The sequence below is a fragment of the Ranitomeya imitator genome, chromosome 4 (genome assembly GCF_032444005.1).
Source record: "Ranitomeya imitator isolate aRanImi1 chromosome 4, aRanImi1.pri, whole genome shotgun sequence".
In the NCBI taxonomy this organism is placed as follows: domain Eukaryota; kingdom Metazoa; phylum Chordata; class Amphibia; order Anura; family Dendrobatidae; genus Ranitomeya; species Ranitomeya imitator.
The window spans coordinates 227,775,584-227,798,373 of record NC_091285.1 but is presented as its reverse complement, the minus strand read 5'-3'; the positions used below and the strand labels follow the sequence as shown (position 1 = coordinate 227,798,373).

Below are 22,790 nucleotides of genomic sequence, written 5' to 3'. Positions count from 1 at the left end.
GTTGGCAGCGACTTCTACCTGGGGGCGGGGGGCGCACTGGACCACGTTATGGACACGCTGGACAATGACTCTTACTACAGCAAGACCCCAGTGGGCAAGTGTGTGCAGGCCTTCAGTGCCATCCAGAGGAGCGAGCACCATGGGCGGATAGACAGGAGCTCCCCCTGCCAAGACAGCAATGGTAAGACGTGTGGCGGCGAACAGGTTAACAGGCGAGACTGTAATAACTGCGGAGCCCCCCGCATTGTACGATGGGGTCTCACGTAATAGAATAACACCAGCAGCGACCACCACTGCCTGTAATGGCCCCATCAGCCCAGGCCTGTAATATGTCCTGTGGAAGACATGGCTGCATAGGACGAGATGACAACTGTATTATTTTCTTATGATTTATGATTAGAAAACATTTGTAAGAAACCTATGTAAGAAACATTTGTAAGAAACCTATATCAACAAATATTAATTAACCAATTGAATATAATAGCACAACGTTTGAATTGTTTTACATCTATATATATTAAACTGGACATATATTTTCTATATTAAGCTTTACGATCACCCTCATCATCGGTATCTATCTATCTATCTATCTATCAATCTATCCCATATCTATCTATCTATCTATCTATCTATCTATCTATCTATCTATCTATCTATCTATCTGTCTATCCCATATCTATCTATCTATCTATCTATTATCTATCTATCCTATCTATCTGTCTATCTATTATCTATCTATCTATCTATCTATCCCATATATTTCTATCTATCTATCTATCTATCTATCTATCTATCTATCTATCTATCTATCTATCTATCTATCCCATATCTATCTATCTATCTATCTATCTATCTATCTATCTATCTATCCCATATCTATCTATCTATCTATCTATGTATCTATCTAATAAGAAAATCAGAAAAAAACAGGCAGCACTCCGAAAATCAAAATTAGTAGAGAAAGATAAATCTGCCGAAACGTTGCTGCTAATGGATCAGTAAAGCCACGGTTTTTCATTTTGATTTTTGGAGTGCTGCCTGTTTTTTTATGATTTTATACTTTGGAGGTTTGGACATCACCTTAACAGGTTTTATTGCACCCGTTTTTATTGGTAGTGCTGCCAAATTTTCTTTAATTATCTATCTATCTATCTATCTATCTATCTATCTATCTATCTATCTATCTATCTACTGTATCTATCTATCTATCTATCTATCTATCTATCTATCTATCTATCTATCTACTGTATCTATCTATCTATCTATCTATCTATCTATCTATCTATCTATCTATCTATCTACTGTATCTATCTATCTATCTATCTATCTATCTATCTATCTATCTATCTATCTATCTATCTATCTACTGTATCTATCTATCTATCTATCTATCTATCTATCTATCTATCTATCTATCTATCTATCTATCTATCTCTATCATCTATTTCACTCTTATTATATTTCATCCCCATCCCATGAGATATCAGTGGTGGTCTCTGCAGTCAGAATGCCAAGCAATGATTTATTGTAGTTCATGAAGTAGCTGAACTAGAACTAGGGGCCATGATCGGCAGGATCTGGCACATGGATCTTCTGTGTTAGTAATCTGTTCTGGCAAATAATGTTGGAAAACACATTTCCTCTTCCTTTATTTAACTTTTCGGTTGTATGTGAGAAATTAGGGAAATCAAAGAATTAAAGAATTTTAATCAATTACTGAGAATGTGCGGTAAATGGAAAAAATAACCGTCTGCGAGTCCTCAGCCGCTGACAGCGCTCAGTGTCCGGTACACGGGATTCACCGGAATGTGGCAGATATGATACAGTAACCCCGGGCACCGGGAAGGCTGCAGAAGCTGGAGACCATAGGGGGGAGCAGTCAGTGCAATCACATAAGGACCTGCCGGTATCAGGAGCGGCTGTGCCCCCCATCCCGGGAGCTGGAGACACTGAGGGGCTCCCTGGATGGCGACTGTCGGCCACGGTGATCAGGAAGCATGGCTGTGCCAATATATGCCCATCAATCGTGCTGCAAAGATAGCTAGGTGATAGAGAGATAGATAGATGGATAGATAGATAATAGATAGATTGATAAGGGATATATAGATAGATAGATGGATAGATATGAGAGATAGATAGATAGATGATAGATAGATAGATAGATAGATAGATAGATAGATAGATAGATAGATAGATATGGGATGGATAGATAGATAGATAGATAGATAATAGATAGATAGATAGATAGATAGATAGATAGATAGATATGGGATAGATAGATAGATAGATAGATATGGGATAGATAGATAGATAGATGGATAGATAGATAGATAATAGATAGATAGATAAGTGATATATAGATATGGGATAGATAGATATGGGATAGATAGATAGATAGATAGATAGATAGATAGATGTGGGATAGATAGATACATAGATATGGGATAGATAGGCAGATAGATAGGATAGATAGATAATAGATAGATAGATATGGGATAGATAGATAGATAGATAGATAGATAGACATAGATAATAGGTCAATTAGATAGATGGTTGCATATAGAATAGAACGATAGATGGATAGAAAACAGATCAGATCTATCTATTTAAATAAATAACAGGTGGATCATACATACGTATATAGTATATATAGATAGGTAAATCAGATGGATGTATATATAACAAATAGATCTATAGATTGACAGATAACATGTTGATCATATATATGAATATATAGATAGATCAGATATAAAGATATATGTACATATATATAGCTAATTAGTTGATCAGTCATACACACACATACATTACACACACACACACACGCGCATAGTGAAGGCTGCCTATACCTACACTTAATATACAATCTGTGTCTCCGTCTATGGCAGTGAACTATGGCATGGCTAAGGTGGAGGGGCAGCAGCCTGTGCCCCTGGAGACCTGCTGCAGTGTGCGCGGATCGCCGGTGAAGGGTCTGCAGCCGCAGGAGAAGGGGGAGCTGGACGAGCTGGCAGATAAATGTGACAGCAGCAATGTGTCCAGCAGCAAGAAGAGGCGGCACCGCACCACCTTCACCAGTCTGCAGCTGGAGGAGCTCGAGAAAGTCTTCCAGAAGACGCACTATCCGGACGTGTATGTGCGGGAGCAGCTGGCGCTCAGGACGGAGCTCACGGAGGCCAGAGTACAGGTGAGTGCCGGCTCTATCTATCTATCTATCTATCTATCTATCTATCTATCTATCTATCTATCTATCTATCCATCTATCATCTATCTATCTATTTATTATCTATCTATCCCATCTTTCTCCCATAGATAAAGGCTCACTCATGGAGCCGAAACTTCGCATGTTGGGTTATTCAACAACATTTTCTTTCACTGGACACAGTGTGCTGCTTCCGATATTCTCTACATATATCTATACCATATCTATCTTTCTATCCAGCCATCTCTTTGTCTGTCTAGCTATTCGTATATCTCTAGTAAGTTGGAGCACAAGGTTCATTTTCAGTTACAATAAAATAGGGTAACGATGAGCACAACACTCCAAACTGTGCCACAATGGTCATTTCTATTTTTTAGGCTGCCTTTGCTTCCTGTAATATTAGACATGATGCAGAAGTAATGAGCTGCTCCTCTATTACCAGTCCAGTAGTTTTCTGGATTGTATTTTTTTTTGTATAAATTATGAATAATTCCAGCTGGGTAGCGTCATTATGGTTTTTGCAGATAAAAAGTAAAAGTGCTGTAATAAACACAAGACAATAGCAAAGCAAGACACAAAACACATGTGAATACAATTACACTGTATAGATGAAGATACCTGCAAATTGTCAGGGTTGTCTAGCTACCATATTTGTGAATCCATTGTATGCAATATTATAATGTGATTACTGATATATTATTTTATGATATATATATATATATATATATATATATATATATATATATATATTTATTTATTTTACTTACATAGCACCATTAATCCCACAGCCCTTTACAGACATTATCTTCTGGATTATAATTCATAATAATATAACTTTTATTCTAATATGATGATTGGAAAAGCAGTAAATCGTTAGACTTGACATTTTAATCACTCAGCGAGTGATCGATACTAGGTTTAGGATTACACGGGACGTTGATGATTTTTTTGTGCTGGAAAAAGATCATTTCACGCCTTGAAGTGTTTACTTGATCACTGGGTGATCGCCAGCCTGTTTACACAGCAAGATAATTGTGAAATGATCGTTTTTAATCACATTTGTTCACGATTATCTGGCAGTATAAATGCTCTTTTAGGCAAAGTTCCCACCATGAGTATTTGGTGAGTTTTTGGTGTAAAAGATTTTTTTTTAATGTTTAGATTTTTATTAGGGTACTTGTGTTTTTGAGTGCATTTTTTTTAGTCATGTTTTATATAAAGCAGCTTTGATTTTATTATTTGTTGGTATTTGGCCTTGAGAAAATGTTACTTGCACAGTATTATGTGGATTACATGCGTTTTTTGTGCATTTCCACGTCAGAATGCATATGCAATTTTACCTGAGGAACTTCTGCATCTAATGAAATTCTGGGGGAAAATCCAGACATAAAACTCAGCGTAACTGCGAGAGAAATTTACAAAAAAACAAAACACAGCAGGTCAGTTTATGTTGCATCCACTTTATTGGACCTGTAAGAAGCTGCATTTTTGGCTCAATAAAAATCTGCAGCATCAAAAACTCATAGTTGGGGCCTGACCTAACACTGCTCTCTATATTGTAGCCACTCCGGTAATGGCTCGTATCAAAAACTGCAGCAAATATTGCTTAAACGTACATGTGTGAATATATAGACTTATTCATTTTTTATTTATTTTACTCATTTATATAGCGCCATTAATTCCACAACACTTTACAGACATTATCATCACTGTCCCTGATGGGGCTCACAATCTAAATTCCCTATCAGTATGTCTTTGGAGTGTGGGAGGAAACCCACGCAAACACGGAGAGAACATACAAACTCCTTGCAGATGTTGTCCTTGGTCGGATTTGAACCCAGGACTCCAGCGCTGCAAGTCTGCAGTGCTAACCTCTGAGCCACCGTGCTGCCCCATATAAGTTTTATATACACAGGAAGGAAGAACAGTTGTGTTAAACGCTGTAAATTCAGCCATTTTTGGGCCTTTAGTGACTTGTTAGTTATGTCTTCTGCTGGGTGAGTTAACACCTGGGGTAAAATGCAAAGTGTCCACCATAAATTCTAATATATTTCCTTCATTTCTTTGTGATTGCAGCACATTCATGTGCGACCCTCTTAGTTCTGTATCATCTTTTGCAGCGGACTTGTCATTCCTTGTATAGTAGAATTGTTATTGGATCCAATAATCGGATGCAGTTCTTCCTTACGCTGGGTTTCCGTACAACAGTTGTGGATGGCCAGTTGTATGCCTGAGGCTGATATAACCAGAGATGAGTGCTTTGTGCAGCTATCCAGCACCCATAGCTGGAGCAAATGCACCAGCATGCACAAGAAAAACAATCCAGTGCAACAAATGATCCCCGGATCACTGGAGATGATCCTACAGAATACTCTGGGATCAGCATCAGTTTCTATCTATCCGGTTAACCAGGGCTTTATTCCTGCTCCATAAACACAAGATTACCTGATAGATGTGATAAGCGGAATCAGGGGCATAGGTTTCTTTACATAAGTCTTTCAATATAATAAGGAAGTGTTCTGTTCGCATTCGTTTCGCTATGACGCCAGATGACTCTGAGCTGTGCAGTAACACCACATACACACACACATATATATATATATATATATATATATATATAAGATTCTCTTACTTGACATGTAACAAGTTCAAAAAGTGTGCAAGTTACCAATATCCACAAAGGATCATTCAGACATTTGTTGTTTTTTTTTTCTTTTTGCATACGAGAGCTAATCTGTGGTTTTCACGGATTGCACTCGTACGTGTGACAGTCTATGGGGTCATTCACATGTCCGTGATTTTCCGCGGACCGAGCGCTCCTTGCAAAATAGTGAAAATTTTTGTCCAATTTTTATCCAAGTGTTGGATCACAATCGGCAACGCAAGTCTACGGGTCCATGAAAAATGGGACAGGAATTGGGTGACATCCGAGTGTGGTCCAATTTTCACGGATTGTCACATAGGAGAAGGTGGTGAAACATTTTTTTTTTCTTCATGCACAAGAAAAACTAACGAAACTCGGACCACACACTGATCAAAGTCTGATCGAAATAATCGGCCCGTTTTTCTTGTACGCGAGAAAAACGGTCGTCTGAATGATACATTCCATTGGTATGAATGTGGATTATTTTTTAAAAATTCTATTTGTATTACCAAACATAGCATGCTCCATTCTCTGGCCCCATAAGAAATGGTGAAATGGTTCCTAAATAGAAACAATCAATTATAAACCATCCCACGGAAATAGTAAGGATAAAAAAAACCCATAAAGACAGACAAGTGTAAACCCAACTTCATTTCTTTAGTTCACATAAAATAAATAAATGAAAACCCAATGCCCAAAAATAAAACCAAGAGATATCTTAGAATGTATTATTATTATCATTATTATTATCCCATGTTTAATCATTGTTTTACCATATTTTTACTTTTTTTAAACTTGTTGCGGAAAATGATGTAATCCGTTTTAAAATATTATTATTTTTATTTTTAGGACCCTTAGGTCAGTTTTATGTTTTCATTTTATGTATTTAGACCCTTTTTTGCATCAGCATTTGTAAGCCAAAAAAAACAAGAGGTGCAAATCTTTCCATTCTGGATCTTGTCTCTGTAGACTCAGGCTCCACTCCTGTTATTTTTTTTTTTCACATTCAAATACTAATGTAATATATTTGGATTGTACAGCTACTTTACACAGACCATAATGCCAGTTTTACGTGCCAGTGTTTCACAGTACAAATACTGATGCAAAATGATATTAGGCAATAAATATGCATTTTTTTTTATTATTTAATTTACATATTTCCTATAAATGTAACTTGCTTATACTATTTTGGAACATATTTTATAAAAAAAAAAACTACTAAAAAGTGACAGAATCTGGTCTATTTCTTTACAGTTCAATCTGATATTATACATAACAGGCTTCTACACATTCAGCTAACATTTCTCACTAGTGTAAAAATAATACATTAATCTCGTTCAAGCAACTGATAGGAAAAAGCCATAAAGGTCAGATCCACGTGTTTTTAAAATTACTTTTCACAGTTTTCGGTGCTAAGTTTAGGAATTTTTAGGTATAAAAACATACATCAGCAAGATGTTTCTGAGTGATTGGAATGATATAATTTGCAACTTAATCATTTTGTCTGATTATGAAATTGTCCTCTTTTGTTCAAAGCATGTTTGATTTTTTTTGGGGGGGTTTATCTAACACCAACATACTCTTGAGCACAGTACACATTGATGCTATTCACATTCGTGAATTCGTGATGAAGCTCTCAATCTAATTTCCTTACTCCTACACCTAAAAACTAACCTATCGGTACACTCTTTGGAATTTGAAATAAAACTAAATTACCTGCATGAAACGGGCTCAAACACAAGGAAAACATACAAACAGCATTCATTTGATGAAATCGCAGCATATTCGCAATGTTTGGCATGAATGTTTCCCACAAACACTGGAAAATTGCCATAAATTCAAACAAGACCAGCTTTGCAGAAGAAGAAACTCCAATTTCTGATGGTGGCACACGCTGTGTGATGCATCTAGACATATGCATTTTTCTTGACTTTTCTCCTGAAAATGCCACCTCTTGGTTGGCTTAGTTTACAGCATTAGTTGGCAGCAAGCTTGTATCACAGAATAATAATTCATTTAGTGAATTTTAGGAGTCCAATAAGCCATTGCCTCCTTTGAAGAAACTTTAGTGAGGGGTCTAAAGTGTGTCTAAAATACGAGAGCCAACTTTTTGGTGTTATTCATTTTTTTATACAAATATTTTAGCATTATGTTTAGTCCAAAAAAACTAATCCTGACAAATCATATTAATTTGTACAGGCCACATTGCTACTGAAGTGCAACATATTGCATTCATCAAAATGCTCTTTTCCATGTTTATTAAAAAAAAAATAAACAGATTTAGACCAATCTGATGATAATAAATGTATTTTCCTGTGAATTGGATCAGATCAAAATTCATACGAGTTCTTACAGATAGTTTTTCATTTATATTTTTGTTAAATGAGTAAAAGCCTAAATACAACCATTAGTGTGCCACCGGCCTTCCTGATGTCTTCTTCATGCAGCTTGACCATTGTAGATTACCCAGATCTGTGTAGGTCTAGTCCAGATTCGCTCAGCGGTGAATCCCACATGTGTTCTATATTTTTACTTCCCACAGATTGATGATGTAGTGTGTTTTCATATTATAGATTCTGGAATTGTTCAGTCATCCGAAAGGAATGTCTTTGTGTTAAGCATACTGTCATGAAATGTAGTGGTTTTATCGGGCCTAGATAACCTGTGGCATGTCAGATTTGAGGAGTAACGTGTCCCCCAAAATGACAAAGTACCACATGGCTTCACATGCTATGCCAAGATCTGAGGTTCTCCAAGCCATACGAGAGGAGTCAGTTCCCCGGCATTCTAAGTGCCCTTCGTAACGCACGCATGTGCCTTTTCCCTGTGTAACATATCATTAGGTTTAATAGTAGCCTCCCTAGCATTCACCAGAAGTAAACCTGTACCTAATTTATCTCACTGGTCGCCTTTCCTGCTTCACATCAGTGTAGTAATTGGCACCCATTTAAAGGAGATTGTCAAGGTCTTTTTTCCACCAGTGAAAGAGTCTCATTACTAAATTCTCCTAACATGTTCTCCACGTTCCCTGGGGAGACTTCAGGAAATATTTTTTCCACCCACAGACATGATGAATACATTTACCATGCTGAATTTTTCCTTTCTTTTATTCCTAGGCATTTATTTCACCAGTGCCATATTTATTGTCTCTTGGTAGCAGTAAATCTCGTTATTAACCGTTTGAAGATAGACTTTAGCTAAGAGGCCTCCCGTCCGCTGGGAACGATGGTGCTGTATACATATGAGAGCTGATGCTGAAAATGGCCCACATGAAATGACGCTATTACCAGCGTTGCCGTGCTATGTATACCTTAAGGGGATAATTTTTCATTATGCTTAGCAGTTTTTGGCTTTGAACTTAATTGAGTTATTTTCTACAAACTCTCTTAACAGCAAGGCTAGTTGTAAGTAAATACATCGTACCAATAAAACAGGTTTCTAATGGAAGAAATCTGCTTCCTATTTATTACGTGTGATGTAGGTTGTGACAGCGCTACATATGTCATGTCGGATCTGTATCACATTATAGTCATTATTAGGGGGAAAGAAAAATACATTGGACTTTGCTAATATCATCACCTAGATTGTATAGCTTTCCTCTATTCCACAGACAGTGTGACGTGTCAAATTTAGAAATTCTGTTTGGCACAAATACACTAAGGCCACGTTCACATGTTCAGTATTTGGTCAGTATTTTACCTCAGAATTTGTAAGTCAAAACCAGGAGTGGGTGATAAATACAGAAGTGGTGACGTGTTTCTATTATACCTTTCCTCTGACTGTTCCTCTCCTGATTTTGGCTTAGAAATACTGAGGTAAAAAACTCACCAAATACTCAAAGTGTGAACATGGCCTCAAAATGTATAAGATATTTATGCTTCAAACGTCTCCACTATTCACAGCCACCATAACCATATTCAGCCATCATTTGTGGACATACAGAGCAAAACAAGAAACTGTCTTTGTTGCCCAAAGCAACCAATCACATTTCAGCTTTCATTTTGCTACAGCAGTTAAAGAAATGTAAGTTGGGCTCTGATTGGTTGCCGTGGACAATGAACACAGTTTTTCTTTTAGACAGATTAGGCCCGACTTTTATACATTTTGCACAGTTCGGTTCCTGTATTTTAAACATGTAGCAGATACACACAAACTGGAGTAGACAAAAAATCTAAGTCTAAGCTTACAAGGCCTGTGAAAGGTTTTATAAAAAGCAGCCTCACATGCTTTACTATGGCAATATATCTATTGTAATACTGACAGGTCTCTTGTTGTCTAGTATGTTGGTGGGCTTGGTACTTGTATGCCTCCTTTACATTGCTGATTCTGACTGACTCACTAAAGCTGTATTCACATGTATCAGGTAGACAATTAATAATGTCTGTCTAATAAGAAAAAAACATAACCAGAAACAGGTCCAAATATAGTGCCCAACATGATGCCCAATGGTCATATGGTCCACTTGACAGCAAAGTAGCGTTTATAGGTAACACTGTTATCAGTTACACTATCAGATTCCCAATGGTAAATTCCCAAATTGTTATAAGAAACTGAGCTTGAGCTTCCACGACTTGTGCGAGTTTCTCGCATTACACACGCAAGTGTGACCCCGGCCTTAAACACGAACAACTACAGAAGCGCAACCAGCGTCTGATTCATGCTACCCGTGAATCCTCTGTCAGGTTCCTCATAAGATGCTATACATTTTACTTACATTTGAAAATAGTTCCTATAAAAATATAATAGAATTAATACAAACTCTATTTTGACATCAGTTTTATTCCTGTAGGAATTATTTTCTATTTGTTAGAAAGCTCTGTTCTTTTTTTTTTTTTTAACAAAACATGTCACTAGCTCCATAAAAGAAAAGTGCCCTTTATAAAGTCAGCTATAAACAAATTTAAGGCAGTGCAGTAGTTAGGCGTCATGTGAAATATTACCTGAATATTCCAGTCTATATAATGTTTTAGTACTGAATTCAACGATGATAATGATTATACACTGATGGACGGTGTGCTCAGCAGGGATACGAAGATAGAAGACAGACTTTTGTTAAGGAAATCATTCAAAATCAATAGACCTTTTTAGGAACACTTTTGAGTAGTTCAGATGCAACCTGAGTTTTTTTACTTGGGTTTTTTTAAGGTAAAAATCAAGAAACTAAACATGGAAAAGAATAATGGAAAATATTATATTTTCTTTTTCAGTGCATGCCTCATTGTTTCTTAAAAGTGTGGATGTGAAACACTTCCTAAATTTGCACTGTATCAAATAGTTCTAAGAGTGGGGTAAAATGAAGAATTACTGTGTTACATAGTTACATAGGTTGAAAAAGAGCTAGTTCCATCAAGTTCAACCTTTCTCCACCAATTGTACATTTCGTCAGTAATTTCACTATAACCCGCAATGTTATCTGTATCGAGGAGATCATCCAGCCTTTTTTAAAAGCTGTTTTAGTGTCTGCCATTACTACCTCCTCTGGTCGGGCATTCCACATTCTGACTGCTCTAACTGTAAAGAACCCTTTCCTATTTAGCTATCGGAATCGCCTTTCTTCCATCTGTAATGAGTGCCCCCCTAGTCCTCAGGAAAGTCATTGGAAGGAACAAGTCATGTGCCAGTGTTTTGTACTGACCACACATATATTTATACATGTATATGAGATCTCCTCTGAGGCATCTTTTTTCTAAGCTAAACAAGCCCAACTTTTCCAACTTCTCATATGAGAGGTCTTCCATCCCTTATAATATGCAAGTAGAAATTATTCCAATGCATTATCATATATTTAGTTCATTTCTATGTGATGCAACCTGATACATAAATACAGTGTTAATTCAATCGGTATTCATTTTTATTTTTTGACATGATAAAAAAGCAAAAACATAATTTTTTGTTATGGAAAGAAAACCAGGTCAAAAAAACGGATCACATTCATTTCTATAGGATGAATGTCATATTAACCTAAGTCTTTGTATTTTTTTTTTTTAATGTTTTGGAAAATATTATCTTACGAGAACTGTGGATATGTATAGAGCGGGCTACTACAGATTTCACTTTTCCCCATTATATGTATAGGGCCTAACTTCGTGGGCAGTATTCTGCTCCTGTGGGTGGAGAGGGGGCGTGCCAAATATCACCCAAATCGGGCGAGAACTGTGGATTTGTATAGAGTGGGCTACTACAGATTTTGAGTTTTATATATATAGATAGTGATTAACAATAATTAATATGTGATTAAAACTAGTTTGCATCAGTTTGGCCAAAAATTTGTTATATTTTTGCTACAAAATTATTAGATTGAAGAACGGACTAAAACATTGTCTTTCTCAGCCTAAAATATTTATAACCAATAATTGTAAAAAAAAAAAATTTGCAAAAAAAAATACTAGTGAAATTGCAAAATTTGCGAATTGCACACATGGAAAAAATAGAGCACGCTGTTTCTCAGGGTTTCATATAAAAAAAATGGAAAGAATTCATTGAAAACTGATGAACACTAAAACCAGTTTCATGCTTTCGGTTGCATTCAGTTTGGATCAGTTTTACAATAAAAAATAAACCCCCAAAAAGCAGGAACAATAAATAGATAAATACCTGCTACATGATCACTAGTGTGAACCCGAGCGTATATTTATGGGCTGGATCTTATGGTAATGTATTTGTCAAATTGAATGCCGGTTTTACTGCCAATTTGTTATTAGAAACATATCCCAGATTCTTTTGGTGAAGCAAGGTGTAAAAATTCAACATGTTTAGTTAATAAAAATTCCATTTGCTATCAATATATTTGTATGACATGCTTGGACTTAAAGGGCTAGCGCAGATTACAATATAGGGTTTTTCTCCAGTGTTTTTATAACATTTTTTTTTATATTGGCTATATGTAGAAGTGATTTATAACTCTAAGAATTAATGTGTTGGTCAAGAACTCTTTCCTATCAGTAACGATAAAATACAATTAGTTAAAGCAAAAAAAAAACTTTGTTGCTAAAAAAACATTGCGGTTGTTCATGTTTGTTCAGTTTATGGCTAATGTATTAACTATTTTTTGCTGTTTTTGCTGGCACAATACATATGTAAAAAATGGAGCAAAAACACTATGGAAAAAGCAAAAAATGTGTTTTTAACATTCAACCTATTGACTTTTTGGTGTGCTAAAATAAAGATGCATACAGATCCTTCGTGCATATTGAAAAATCAACATGCATATTAACTTTTAACTATTTTTCTAAACCCGAGAACCCCTACTTTCATTATGCTTATGTACAGTTTGTGCCTCAAGAGGCATGACAGCTGTTTTCACATAGAAATCCCAAGTAGTAAAGTGTTTTCCTTTATAAATAATCACATTGCTGTTCTTTGTCATTTTGTCAGTAGAAGGAAAAACACAAAAATAATAAAAAAAAGTGTAAACTTCAGAACTTCTATTTGTAGTTTGTATTGAACTGCAGCCCATGAAAATGTTGATTGGTGGTGGCAGGCTCACTGGTAGGCCTCTTACTTTTGCCTGGGGTTCTCCATGTCTTATGTCACCAAGGCAGACCGGTATAATTACTGCCAGTTGTCAATTCCATTTACTGATTATCATATGGTGGCAAGTGCTGGAAAGTTTGATGAAAGACTAAACTGACCCAAAGGAACACACTGGAATGAATACACTTTGTAGGGTATAATGCACAGCAGACATCATACATGAGCCGACATTGTCATCCTGATAATTGAAAGGAAGTGTGTGGAAGAACAAGTTGTTATCAGGGTAATTTACATTACAATGGTTAGGCTGTCATTATTGAGGCCTATATGATCAATGAGATGCATGGCACCCATGTGACTGAATAGACAACAGTGTCAGAAGTACCGAAAACCCGTGTGGGAGACCAGGGAAACTGTGGATGCTTTAGAAATAGGCTAAAAAGTTAGTTGAAGGCCTAGGATAGATTTGTATAGTATTTTAAATTTTTTTTAAACCCTTCCCTTCCCTTTACTTATTATGCTCAGAAGTCTATTCAAAGCCCAAAGCATAATAAGCATCCTAGCAGGGCTATTTTTTGGGTCTAATTAGAATCTGTTTACCTGTTCGAGCAAATCTGTCTGAACTACAAGATTACCTTGACTCTAGTGGCAAATTTTAGACAGAGTAAACTGATGCATGGATAATACACATTTTGCATTTTTAGACAGTCTACATTTATACTACCTGTTAATTGCCTTACATTGTTATAAAACGTGTTCAATATCTATCTATCTATCTATCTATCTATCTATCTATCTATCTATCTATCTATCTATCTATCTATCTACTGCATCTATCTATCTATCTATCTATCTATCTATCTATCTATCTATCTATCTATCAATATAAAATGAAACTTGTAAAAGGTTCATGGTAACCGAAACATTGCCACAACATCAGGGCCAATAAAGTCCACCTTATTCTTTGATAATTATTGATTCTATTTTAATATTGCTTTTGCAAAGAAAGAAGAGCTGTTCCATTTGTTTGCTATCTATCTATCTATCTATCTATCTATCTATCTATCTATCTATCTATCTATCTATCTAATTAACTATCTATCTATCCCATATCTATTTATCTATCTATCTATCTATCTATCTATCTATCTATCTATCTATCTATTCCATATCTATCTATCTCATATATATATCTATCTATCTGCTCAAAACTTTACATACATCGGCAGAATTTTTGCTTTCTTGGCCTTTTTTCAGATAATATGAATGATAACATCAAAACTTGTTCTCCACTCATGGTTAGTGGTTGGGTGAAGCCATTTATTGCCAAACTATTGTGTTTTCTCTTTTTAAATCACAGTGATAACTCAAAACATCCAAATGACCCTGATCAAAACTGCACATACACCATTTCTTAATACCATGTATAGCCCCCTCTAACATCAATGACAGCTTGAAATCTTTTGTAGCAGTTGTGGATGAGGTTCTTTATTTCCTCAGATGCCCACTATTCTGGGCAAAAAGCCTCCAGTTCCTATAAATTCCTGGGCTGCCTACTAGCATGAACTGCACACTTGAGATCTCCCTACAGTGGCTCAAAGATATTGAGGTCAGGAGACTAAGATGGCCACTCCAGAACCTTCACTTTGTTCTCCTGTAGCCAGTGACAGGTTGACGTGACCTTGTGTTTTGGTTCATTATCATGTTGGAACATCCAAATACGTTCCTTGTGCAGTTTCCTAGCTGATGAGTGCAAATTTGCCTCCAGTATTTGCTGATAATGTGCCGCATTCATCTTTCCTTCAACTTTGACCAAATTTCCTGTGCATTTGGAGCTCACACATCCCCAAAACATCAGCGATCCACTTCCATTGTGAAAAAGTTAAATTTTGGTCTCATCACTCCAAATTACCTTGTTCCAGAAGTTTTGACGCTTGTCTCTGTGCTGTTTTGTGTATTGTAGGTGAGATACTTTGTTGCTTTTGTACAGTAATGGCTTTCTTCTGGCGATTCGACCATGCAGCCCATTTTTCTTCAAGAGCCTCCATATTGTGCATCTTGAAACAGCCACATCGCTTATTTTCAGAGAATCCTTAATTTCAATTGATGTTATTTGTGGGTTTTTTTTGCATCCCGAACAATTTTCCTGGCAGTTGTGGAGGACATCTCTATTGGTCTACCTGACGGTGGTTTTATTTTTACAGAGCCCCTGACTTTCCATTTATTAATCACAGTTTGAACGCTGTGGACTTTCATTATCAATTCCTTTGATATCTTTTTGTATCCCTTTCCTGTTTTATACAGTTCAACTACCTTTTCCCATAGATCCATTGACAATTCTTTTGCTTTCCACTTAACTCACAATCCTGAAATGTCAGTGGCTGGATGAAAAATTCAAGAGTCTGTCTGGATCCCAGAAACTCACTCAGCTTTTTTGCACACACTGATTATAAACAAACAAGTCACAGGTGAGGATGTTACCTTTAGTAGCCATTCAAACCCATTTGTGTCAACTTCTGTGCATGTTATCAGGCTAAAATCACCAGGGTATGTGAACTTTTGATCAGGGTCATTTGGATGCTTTGGGTTGTCATTATGATTTAAAAAGAGAAAACAATAAATGGCTTCACCCAACCACTAACCATGAGTGGAGAAAAAGTTTTGGTGTCATCATTCATATTCTCTGAAAAAGGCCAAGAAAGCAAAAATTCTGCTGAAGTATGTAAACTTTTGAGCACAACTCTATCTATCTATCTATCTATCTATCTATCTATCTATCTATCTATCTATCTATCTATCTATCTATCTATCTATCTATCTATCTCACCTATGATAAAATATGAACACTGCAAATATGGCAAAATGACACTCTGAAAGCTGTATCTTTGAAAACATCAGTACGGTGAAATAAAGATGAAAATTGAAGCTGTATTATTGAAATATGGATTCCTGACATAGTTTCATATCTTGGCTGCAGCTACAGCTTCACCACTCAGCCCAAGTGGTTTTCTTTCCACAAGGCACTATTCAAGTGAGCTGTGGTTGCATACATAAAACTGCCAGACACAGAAACCATCTCAAAGCTCTTGGAAATATACTTCTCACAGATTATGTTGTCCTATAATGTCGCTGTGGAGAGGCAAATGCTACAGTACAGCTCGCTTATAAATTAGTGGTAATACTTTTGCATTCATCATACACTTTCTGAGTGAAACCTTTTATCTGTTTAAGGTCTGGTTTCAAAACCGCAGAGCTAAGTGGAGAAAACGAGAACGCTATGGTCAGATTCAGCAAGCCAAAAGCCACTTTGCTGCCACTTATGATATTTCTGTCCTGCCAAGGAGTGAAAGCTACCCACAGGTAAATATGAATGCTGAAAATGTAACTGATCAGGAAGAATGTGCAGAATACAGAACTGCTATGTTAACATGTCATCACAAGTAGAGGTGAGCGAATTTCTTTGGATTTGGGTCCGAATACGATCGGCAGTGAATATTGTTTTTGCAATATTCATCGAAGACAGCCGAATGTCATTAGAGTCAATGGGAGTAGAATTTATGGAATATGTTCGAAAGCGATCATCAAACATAAATTCAACACGAATGGGGTACCAATGGCACGAATATGGAAAATTCAGATTCAGCTACCGAATCTGAACAAATTCGCTCAACTCTAATCACAAGTGTTCAACACCAGTGGAAGCATATTACTGCAGATTTAGAGATTGAAAGGATATTTATAAAGCAAAGATCAATGTGAACAGTCAATATATCTGTTTTAGTGTTTCTATTACACTTTTCCTCTGATTGTTCCACTCCTGGTTTTGGCTTACACATACTAATGTAAAATACTCACCAAATACTGAAAGTGTGAACATGGCCTTATAGTTGGGTACTTAATGGTGCGCTTCTCAAATTTGCATGGAGTCCTCCACAATATATCAGCAATATTATGTATATTGGTACAGTAAATGATAGCAGGCTGCAATCCACGCTTACAGAAAAAAATGCATTTGTAATTGACGACCATTCAAGGTTATATTCATGGTCAATAAACAATAGTCAGTAATCTACCTTTCGGTTATTCAGCATTTTATTTTTTTAATGTAGTTCCGCACTTTTGTCTAATACTGGGATCTCTGCCCCACCAGCTCAAGTGGCAGCTATATTTTGCAATCAAAGAGGGTAATAAATGAAAAAGTGGTCTTGCATGTCTGCAGTTCCGGTTATTAACTTCTGTGAAAAACAAGCTACCCGACATTTATAGCGTCCCGGGAGACACGTGGATATGACATAAAGAATTTCACCTAATATCACCTAATAATTTGTATGCAAATTGCCTCTTCAGAGAGGAAGTGGACTAGAACTCTAGTACCCCCTATTGGACATAGCAGTCCTAAAAGTCAATATCCAACTTTTAACGAGCCTTGTCACATGACTTAGAATAAGGAACTAAACCAGAAACTCCATTATTCTATATGTATATTTAAACTTACAGAGGTGTACAGTACTGTGATTCCTAATCTAATGACAAGGCTGTCCAGTGGGCACGGCTTTGCTCAATACAAGGGTAGGGAGTGAGGCGGTGCCCACTAGACGGGCATTGACAGGGACTTTGCATATTGCATAGATCACCGCCATTCCCGGCTCAGAAACTGGTGAATCCTTGCAGTGCACAGTGCATGCTTTGGGGGGATTCATAAGTCTTCAGTCAATCAGAGTGACTGCAGACTTATAATTTGAGACCGGACAACCCATTTAATAATAGAGTATGTTATTTGAGTCCATTGTGAGAAAAACAGAATACAAATGTTTGTTCCTGTAATATGCTAGTATATAATGTGTGATTTCAGCATATTTTCTACTGTATCACTGTTACATGACAAGATGTGTATTGCTGTTACAAGTCACATTACTCCTAACTTGTCATCCAAGCATTTCCTTTGCTACATTTCACGTTTCGTCACTTTGTAAAGGAAAATACCATGCCACATGCCAAATTCATTAGTTGTTTTAGCAAAAATTATGACTAACTTAACAGTTTAGAAAAGTGCAGTGCGAATTGTATTACATGTGCCATAATTTGAGTACAAATTGTTTCTGTTCATGTATGCCAGCTATCAGGTGGTGTACAGTGACAGAAATGTGCTTAATATGCCAATTTGGCCAAATCAGCTACTTTTTAATTTCTGTTGCTTTTAATCTTAATATCGTTCCCATTCCCACTGGGAATATATTACAGCAGTCAGTGAAGTATACACCTTTATTAGCTTCATGCATCATTCCGTTAACCATTTCTGGGACGGAGCAGACAGAACAGTGCCGTCACTCGCCCCTTTATTTTCATTAACCATTTTCTGCTGTGAGAAATCGACTTAATGTACAACGAGCATTAGAGGGAAAACAAGACGACAGCTGCCAAATCTGGAGGCACAGCAACCGAAATTCTTTAAGCTCTGAAGTATTTTACTGTAGGTCCTTTGGCTTTGTTGACTGCTGAATAAATAAACTGTTGGATATAAGATAGTATTGTACCTTTGGGGACTTTTTTTTTTTACTAAACCTTGGCCCCAAGTGGCAAAGGATTGCTTAAAATAACCTTTTCCAGCCAATACATCTGTTTTCATTCTTTTTCAATGACTATTCTGCGTTTCTCCTTTTTTCAAATGCAAGACAATCTTTTCTTATTCTTCAAAGAGCTGATGCTGAAATAGATATATGCTTGGTTTTCGGGACCGAAATCATTGGTGCGAATTTATGCTGCACGTTATTTATATGTTTCAATGTTAATAACTTTTTTATCCATTTCTTTCATGTCATTTACTATATATCAAGTTAAAAATAAAAATTATGTTGAATAAAATATCCAAACTAAGACAATTTATTTGAATTGTAACAAGTGCAACATAGATCAGACAAGGTGTAATAAATAATTACCGTAATTCCCACTATTATTCAAAATAATAATTGGGTCATATGAAATTCTTCAGTTGTAGGTTGTGTATAGGTAGCAGTCCCACCGATGCCCTAATAGCCAAGAGTGCTCAAAAACCCTTCTGCCAAAATAAATCTAGTGTTAGGGCTAGTGTTTTTTTTTAGTACCCGTGCTATCTGTTATTTTTACCTGATAGGCGATGTACGTAATACAATGAATTTGCCTTTTGACATGTTCATTTTTTGTGAACTGATTGTTCCCCATAAAAATAGAAGTTTCCCTGGTTCGGTCCATTTCGTAGCTCAAATTCACCAATGCAATTCAATGGCAGGGACTGTTAAAGAAAAGTAGATAACTCATGGATGTCATCGATGTTCTGTTTACATTTGACACTTTAATGGAAAGGAATTTTTTTTTATTAATATATGTGTAATGAATCGGTTAATCATACTGTATCAAATGAGGTAGCACACTAAAAAAAGCCATGTTTTTAACTTATTGGAACAAAAACTGACGTACAAATCTCGACTTAAATTCCAGGAGCTTCAAGTTACACCTAAAAAGCTCCAATAATGTTTATAACTGAAAAATCTGATTCTTTCTAACGTTGACCACTATAGACTAGTGCTCCTGCCCTACATTCTCTGCTGTCACTGTATTGAAAACTACTATATGCAATGTACTACCAATACTACCAACTGACCAGCACATGTAGTTGCAAACTTTAAATTGATATATAACGAGCTGCACATGGTGCAGAAAAACTTAAACCACCACTCCAGTTTTTTTTTTATTGCGGTGATGGAGTGGTGCTTCGAATCTAAGGTTCCTGTCCAAAGTATTCTAGTTACCCACGGCTGTCTTCACCTTCTATTGCCACCGCTTCCATCGGTCTTCAGATATTTGTGACCTGCTGGATAGCTGCAGTCTTTCTTGAAGTGAAAGCCAAAGGTCACTTTTCAATGTAAGTCTATGAGAGCCTCGACCTGGTTTTTATAAACTTGCATCGAGAGCTTGTGACCGTAACTTCTGACTTGTGGCCAGTCAGAAGTTGTGGTCACAAGATGGCTCTGTAGGATTGGGCCGGCGCTGATAAGAGTTAAAGACAGTAGCAGGTGAGTATAATGATCGGGTCATGGACCTTCGATTAGAAGCGATAAAAAAAATCCCAATGTACTGGTGCTTTAAATTCCCATTGAAGACCATTGAAAATATTTGTAGCTTTTTTATACAATAATGTGTTAAGTGCAAAGTTATCGACTTTATATTGCTATGTTTATATATTGCATTGTGCACTGTATTCTTAAGTGTGTCTATCACTTTAGCATATAACTTGTTATCAAAAATTGCTATCAAATGGATGTAAATTAATATTATACTATCTATATTTAGTATAATATGTGGATATAGATAAAGTCGGCATGGAAATCTCACTATGGCATGTTAAATACACAGAAATCGCCTAGAAATAATTGTTCTAATATCTTTATGGGTATTAATGTAGCTTCACAAGAAAGTCTGGGTTTTAGCACCCTTAGCACTTAGTTTGTATGATTTCTAGGCAGAAAAATTCAAAAGATTGCAGTTTTACGGATCGTTTAGTTATATTCCCAAGCAAGGTGACCCAGTAGAATACATCTTGAAAGCATTATATATATACACCCACCCACCCACATATATATATGTACATTAAGTGTATTGTAAATATTTTTTATTGCACAGTGCTTAATTTACAAGAAACAAGTAATACACTTATTTATGGACTGCCCTTTCTATTGGGTAGAAAATGTATTAAGTGCTCTCTACAGGCAGAAGCACCAAAGCCAAACACAGAACCCAGAGTTTCAGTGCAATCAAATTAGTATTCTTGCTGACTAAGAGTGGGTTCAGTTATTTGATGAATATTATATAAATGGGAAAAAGCTAAGAAATCCATGCAACTTTCACGCCTATGTATCCTTTTCTTAAAAACTTTGCTGTGATTGTTAGGAAATATAACAATTTTTTAATACAGCATTCATTTACGGTACAGTCTTTTTGTCTTAATTTTAATTTTAATTTTCAGCAAGTGGTAGATAAACCTTGCTACTGTGGTTCTTAATGTGTTTGTACATAATTAATAGAAAATCATTAAAGTCCTATTTATGCAATGCAAGTTTTAGCTGTTTTAGCAAGGAAAGTTGTTTCTGAAATGCTTAACCCATTACTTGCCAAATTAAAATTTTTACAAGAACGGATTTTTCAGAGAAGGGCGTCCCAATATTCATTTAAAAATGACAATGACATGATTTCCTATTTTGAAAACATTCATTTTACAAACACAACACAAAAGATTGGACCTAATTATAAAAATTATAAAATATTAGTTGCTTGAAGCTAAAGGTTAGGCGTCGCCAAAAAAAAGGACATTGGTAAATAATGGGTTAACAAATGTATAGTCTCTAAATTGCATAATTTGACTTCAAGCTTTTTTTTTTAAATCCTGAATATCTTCCTTTATTTTTCTAGATACAGAATAACCTATGGACAGGTAACCCAAGCGGAGGATCTGTGGTGACTTCCTGCATGCTGCCTCGTGAACCTTCATCCTGCATGTCCCCTTACTCCCATTCTTCTCGCACCGATTCCTCATACGCTGGCTTTACAAATCACCAGAACCAGTTTAGTCATATGCCACTCAACAACTTCTTCACTGAATCGTTATTATCAGGTTCTACAAATGGACACTCTTTTGAAACAAAACCAGAATTTGAAAGGCGATCATCCAGCATCGCAGTTCTTCGAATGAAAGCCAAAGAACACACAGCAAATATCTCCTGGGCTATGTAAATTAATGTTATTTCACTTTTGCAATAATTAAAATGAATACACTATTTTGTAATATTTAACGATGTATAAAGGCAGTGTGAAGTTTATGTTGTTGATGTTCAACTCATGGTTGTTGCATTTTTGTAAAGCTTGTAAACTATTTCATTTGTAAGAATAAAGAGTAAATTCCTGAAACATTTGAGGTCATAATCATATTTTACAGAATGTTTAACAGGACAAGGATATACATTTTTAATTTACAGTTTGCCAAATTTTAAATAGAAATTTTGCATTTTCCAAATACTTTTAGGTCTCATTTGTTAACCCATTTTTTTTTTGCTAAAAGTAATAAAGCAGATCTATGAAACAGTCTTAAAACTGCTGCTGAGGATGAGCCATGAGGTTCTCTGTTGCATCATGTGAGAAGGTTTTGGTAAAATCTCTTTTATCTACAGACATATCCTTTCTTACGTTTCCTCCTGGCTCATGGCATCCTGAGATGACCACCTTGTATTACTCTGTTAGGTGTAATAAATATTTTTTTTCTCAAAGCTGGTCATCTCTAAATACTTCTCAGGATTTTTCAAGCCAAAATAAAAATAAAACATATACATCTGTACATGTAGCATTAACCCCTTACCGACCAGAGGTATTTTTTGGTTTTGCATTTTCAATTTTTGATTCCCTTCTTCCCAGAGCCATAACTTTTTTAATTTTTTTTGTCAAAAA

General features: G+C 36.0%; 1 protein-coding gene across 1 annotated transcript in view; it reads left to right on the top strand.

Moving 5' to 3' along the window:
* Nucleotides 1-22,247, top strand: part of ALX1 (ALX homeobox 1) — a 22,416-nt gene extending 169 nt beyond the window's left edge. The window contains exons 1-4 of the mRNA XM_069764398.1: nucleotides 1-181; nucleotides 2,889-3,187; nucleotides 16,551-16,679; nucleotides 21,762-22,247. The exon at nucleotides 1-181 is cut by the window's left edge and continues 169 nt beyond it. Coding sequence (XP_069620499.1) covers nucleotides 1-181; nucleotides 2,889-3,187; nucleotides 16,551-16,679; nucleotides 21,762-22,082 — 930 coding nt within the window. The 3' untranslated portion in view covers nucleotides 22,083-22,247. The remainder of the gene's footprint in view (nucleotides 182-2,888; nucleotides 3,188-16,550; nucleotides 16,680-21,761) is intronic.
* The last annotated feature ends 543 nt before the right edge of the window (nucleotides 22,248-22,790 follow it).